Consider the following 5,951-nt stretch of genomic DNA (forward strand, 5'->3'; position numbering starts at 1 on the left):
CATTTCAGTGTAGGCTAGAAAACCATGTGCAGGACCCTGGTCCAGAGGCCATGTCAGTGCCTTTGGACCCTGGAGCTGAGCACTGGGGACTTCCTTCTCCCTATCGGCATCCAGTGCTTCTTCCCCAATACCAGGACATGTGCCGCACTTCCACAGAGGACATTGTGGCTCTTCCCAATCACAAGAGGCGGCTGGCCCAGGCTCCGCTCCAGTGCAGACTTCTAGGGTCACTGCAGACTGGAGCCCGGGGAACTGATGGGGCAGATTAGACTTTTATGTAGATAATGAAAAATAAATGTTGATTGAAATGACAGAATGGTGATAATTCTCCTGATAGGAACATGTCATGTAAAACGTGTTATTACTCTGTGCAGAAATAACATTTCATTATTATTTACAATATGACTTTAATTTTACCATTTTATAGACTTCGGAAAAACAAAAAATCCAGAAGAGATGAGGAAGGTCTATGGCACGCCGACGAAGATAGTGAATGCCACGACGACTTATACAGCCTGTGGTATTCCTACCAAGAGCGAGAGAGCAGTGGCAAACCAAATGGTAACTACATCTTTACACATCTGACAGTGTATCACGACCGGGGAAGGGATTCTCAGGTGTGGGGGGCTCAAGAGAGAGCTCCATCTGCTCATGTGCCGCTCTGGGTGCCATTCTTTGAAGCTCGGACAACCGACATAGCATCTGGGTCAACTGCTGCATCGGCCTGCTCCACACAGCCACTGCAGCTTCTAATGCCAGCACAGACCCACCACTTCCAGCACAGACCCACCACTGCCAGCACAGACCCACCACTGCCAGCACAGACCCACCACTGCCAGCACAGACCCCACCAGCACCACCCCTGCCTCCTGTGACTCCACTCCACCACCACTGCCTCTTCTCTCCAGTAAGACAACACCGGAGTATAAAACGGACCCCATTTTTTTTAACCATTTTTTATCTCTAAATTTGGGGTGTGTCTTATAAAACGAAAATTATGGTAATAGAAAAACAACATTTTAGGAAAACAAATGATATCCAAATCCCGGCAGTGAATGAACCCGAGACATAAAGGAAATTGTCTACAAGAAACGCTTTTTATTTTATTAACTTTGATTTCAATATTCTGTGTTACAGGAGAACATGAGGACAAAATAAAGCTTATTGCTGATCATGCTCCTAATGGACCCAAGACAGAAAATGGAGACATCCTTGAAGAAACCAATATCTCTGTGCCTGGCCCCCCTGATGTAATAATCAGCATGCCAGATGAGGATATGGTCACCGCCTCTGGCCCCCCTGATGTAATAATCGGCATGCCAGATGAGGACGTGGTCACCGCCTCTGACAGTAAGTTTATTTTATCTTCACTTTGAACAATTTCTTTCAGTATTTTTTTCAGCGCTGGGGTGCTGCTTTTAATGTAAGTAATTGCCCCATTCTTATACTCCCCCTCCGGCGGTTTCATCCTTTTTTGTCGCCACTCAGAAATTATGCAACTCTGAGAGCCAGAACAAGGCTCTCATAGACGTACATTGAGTTGTGACCTCCAGTGCGCTCCATAAAATACTGGAGTTACCGATCAGAGAGCCACCAGAAAAAAATGAAGATGGCGGCAGGTGGGTATAAGACAGAGGGCGGGTACTTACATTTAAAGCCCCACTCCAGCGGAGAGAAAAAACTCAATCAGTTTCTTAATATTTTCTGGGTCTCCGCCCTAGGCCGGCAATGAAGTAGATTCGTTGTCCATTAAATTAACAGCTGACCTTATAAACAATGGACCTAATTGGCACCTATTACTTGTCTGTTTTTTGGTGTTTTTCCCATTTTTTTTTGCCTAATTCTCATTTTGTTTTTCACCTTTTGTAAAGTCTACTTTATATGTGTTTGTCTGGTTTTTATATTCACCAAAAGGGGCCGGGTTTGTGGTTTCCAGATATTTTTTCTAATCCATCAGTTATGTATTATGTACTCCATTCCACCCGGAGACATTTTATGTTTGCCTGAAATTGTGGCGCAAAATTTGCATAATTTCGTAAAGCGTTCAAAAAGTGGCAAACCAAGTCACAGGCCAAAAAAAGGACTTTTTGTTTGTTTTTCACAAAATGTATGAACCACTTTCAAGAATGTGGAACAAAAAACCTTTGACAAATACCAGGAAACCAAAATAAAGAATATGACACAAATAATGTATCGGGTCTAATGTGTTTTACAGAACATGAAGAGGACATAGTAAATATTCCACCTCCTCCTTCGCTTCCAAGTTACAAGACACTTTTTGGACAAGGAACGGACATGATTGGATCAGAAGGCTCTATGTCTGCCGACAAAAAGGACTGTGACCTCCAACCACAGTAAGTTCTTACCACTTTACCACTTATCTGTATGCATGTTTGTATATATATATATATATATATATATATATATATATATGTTTTATGAAATATTAACATATGTATTTATTATCTAGAGCAAGGCCTCTCAAACTTTTCTACTCCTTCTTCTTTAGACATACCCAAGAAATGCCCGAGCGTCACCAGGAAAATCTAGATGGTGAATGGGCCTCGCCGCCTGTAATGGACGGCTGTGATGTGGTCACCTCTGCTGACGGTAAGATAATTTTATCTTCATTTTAAGCAATTTCTAATATTTTTTGGGTCTCCAACCCCCGACTAGCAACATGAAGTCAGTTACTTACACTGAGGACATTCTGGTTTGTGTCTTTCCATATTTCAAAATGTATTTAATGCAGTAACATCATTTTAAGAGAAAAATAGTCTCTGAATCCAAATCCCGTCAGTGACTGAATCCTAGATATAAAGGAAATTGTCTACAAGAAACACATAGAAGATTTTTATTAATTAATGCTGATTTCAATATTTTGTGTTGCAGGAGAACATGAGGACAAAATACAGATTCTTACTGATGATGCTCCTCATGGACCCGAGACTGATAATAGAGATATCCTTGAGGAGACCAAGATCTCTGTGTCTGGCCCCCCTGATGTAATAATCGGCATGCCAGATGAGGATGTGGTCACCTCCTCTGATGGTAAGTTTATTTTATCTTCACTTTGCGCAATTTCTAGTAGTTTCTGGGTGTCCAACCCCACACCGGGAATGAAGTAGAATCAATGTCTATTAATATGTATAAACATTGTGTTTTACAGAAGGAGAAGAGGACATGGAAGATATTCTTCTTCCTCCAAGAAACATCCACACTTGCCAGTGTGTAAACATGCTCTTTAGGGCACAACTTTTTGCCGCCTACTTCAAAACAAAGGACGGAGACCTCCTGACCTGGTAAGGTCTTATGATTTTGTATTATGTACATATGTTTTATGATATATGTTATGTTTTAATATAAATTGAAATTGCCCACTTTTTCTACTCGTTGCTCATTAGACAGAACAAAATAATGCCTGGGCCTCACCAGACAGACCATGGGTCGTGCCTGGGCCTCACCAGACAGACCATGGTGGTGCCTGGGCTTCACCAGACAGACCATGGTGGTGCCTGGGCCTCAACCGACAGACCATTGGTGGTGCCTGGGCCTCACCAGACAGATAATGGTGGTGCCTGGGCTTCACCAGACAGACCATGGTGGTGCCTGGGCCTCACCAGACAGAGCATGGTGGTGCCTGGGCTTCACCAGACAGACCATGGTGGTGCCTGGGCCTCACCAGACAGACCACTGGTGGTGCCTAGGCCTCACCATGCAGAGTTAAAACCCATACTAATATCAAAAATATTTCTCAGTGTTGTCTCATAAACCCAATGTAATAATATAGTGTTAGTATAACTACAAAATTACCTACGATGTTTCTAAATTAAATATTGCTGCACTGTGCAGCACACCATCACTTCTATGGAAACTGCCCCCCCAGCTGTCTCTAAGGGAAGCCTTACAGTTTGAGAGGCACTGATCTAATAGATGACATAATCTTCTTGGCTGTGCTGCTCGTTATCGTATACATCCATGTATTTATATTATTCCTTACTATTTTCCTTATTTTTGATCATGTATTACAGTTGAGGCAAAGCGAGGTCGATACGCAGATTCCGGGCTCGGTCTCTGCTCCCACCCACTGGATATGACACTTACCGGACTTTCCGCAGTCAGATGTAGTCACAATACAAGTGACTTTCCTGCTGCATCTAGAGGCAGATTCCGGGATCGGTCTCTGCACTCGCCCATGGATATGACATTTACCGGACTTTCCGCAGTCAGATGTAGTCACAGACAAGTGACTTTCCTACTGCATAAAGAGGCAGATTACCGGGCTCGGTTTCTGCTCTCACCCATGGATACGACTTTTACTGGACTTTCCGCAGTCAGATGTAGTCACAATACAAGTGACTTTCCTGCTGCATCTAGAGGCAGATTCCGGGCTCGGTCTCTGCTCTCACTCATGGACATGATACTGGACTTTCCGCAGTCAGATGTAGTCACAATACAAGTGACTTCCTGCTGCATAAAGAGGCAGATTCCGGGCTCGGTCTCTGTTCTCACAATTGGACCTGTAAAGCCCAAGGGAAGGGCGCTCCTTTAGCCATGGTTCCCTAAAGGTTTCCTCCACTGGGGGTTTTCCTTTCCTGAGAGCTGAAGGATGACTCTTCATGAGTCAAGGCCCCCTGTTATCATCATCATCAGGGCCACATAAAATATTGTCCTGACTTCTAATGGAAACTTCTATATTACACAAATTGAATGAAGTTAATAAATTAGTCAGCCTATATCATGTGTATATGAGTATTCTTATAGCTGTTGTTGTAGCTTTTTTGTTGTAACTCAATGTTAGATTACTGGATCACCAAAGAAGATGTGATGCCCTGGCAAAACCAGGTTGTCACAGAGACTGCACCAATCTACCAGGTGCAGGACTCCATCCTCCTAGGCACACCAACACAACCCCACATCTAGGTACATAACACCAGCCAGCAAAACCTAGTCACCCCCCATGACAATAGGGACACACCAGTGGGCAGGGCCAAGCGGATGGTGACGCCCACCTAGGGGTTCTGAGGTGTCAGGGGAGGGAACAAGTCAGTTTAGCTCAGACAAGCAAAGGAGTGAGTTCAGAGTGGACTGTAGAAGTTGACAGTTGTAGTGGTAGTCGGAGGTTGGAGTCTCTGGACTACCGGACTACTGTCTAGTTGGCAATACACCCACCAAAGGCTACTGGTCACTGGCAATTTGGTTTACCATTGGACTCTGTGTGCATTTGACTCGCCCACCCCAGGGCTATGGGACACCCGGTGCCGGGCCGGACTAGTCCGGTGGTAGTCAGTGGTGGCTGGGCCCGGCTCCGTGGCCCTGGTGGGTGTCAGTTGAATATGTGGCGGATGACTTTAAGTTTGTGTTCGTGACGCCACCTGTGGTATGCGGCTAATAAGCCGCCGCTGCTGTGTGAGGCCTCCGGGATGATATTATGGCAGCAATGGTAGTACTGCTCCCCACAGGTGGAGCAATGCCCGGGGCACAGTTGGTGCTTGTAAATGTCTATGCAGATGAAATAACTGAGGCAACTTCAGAGGTGCAGTTCAAGTTCTTTTACTCACGGTTCTTGTCAGGGCAGGCAGAACCCTTGGACTGCTGGGACCGCTGTCAGGGACCTCCGTCTTCTGGGTGATTCAGAGTGTGAAATCCGGTACCCTCTCTCTTAGTGTCTCTTTCTCGACTGTCTTCACTAGCCTTGCCTTAGTTAGATGGACTTTGGCTTGGCCTCCATTACAGCCTCCAGGCTGGGGGGTCACCTGTCGGCTGATTACCCCTTTTCTGAAGGTCTGCTCTGGGTTCTGGCCCTGGGAGCTTGCAATTCCCTGGGCCTCGGTTTTTACTGTCTGGAGATTGTCTTTTCACTCCTCCAGTCTCTAGGGACCGTCCCCTGTCGCAGCTAATCACTCCACCGATGTCACTGTGGACCAGGCCACCGCAGCCTGCAGCTACTC

The 5,951-nt window shown here is 45.4% G+C and overlaps 1 protein-coding gene across 1 annotated transcript; it reads left to right on the forward strand.

Moving 5' to 3' along the window:
- The first annotated feature begins 401 nt into the window (after nt 1-401).
- Nucleotides 402-4,275, forward strand: LOC142246668 (uncharacterized). The gene is made up of 7 exons (XM_075319732.1): nt 402-561; nt 1,138-1,350; nt 2,216-2,354; nt 2,510-2,610; nt 2,893-3,051; nt 3,170-3,302; nt 4,032-4,275. Exons 1-7 carry the CDS (start codon nt 402-404, stop codon nt 4,033-4,035), a joined length of 909 nt encoding a protein of 302 aa, XP_075175847.1. The 3' UTR covers nt 4,036-4,275.
- The last annotated feature ends 1,676 nt before the right edge of the window (nt 4,276-5,951 follow it).

The sequence above is a fragment of the Anomaloglossus baeobatrachus genome, chromosome 7 (genome assembly GCF_048569485.1).
Source record: "Anomaloglossus baeobatrachus isolate aAnoBae1 chromosome 7, aAnoBae1.hap1, whole genome shotgun sequence".
NCBI lineage: Eukaryota > Metazoa > Chordata > Amphibia > Anura > Aromobatidae > Anomaloglossus > Anomaloglossus baeobatrachus.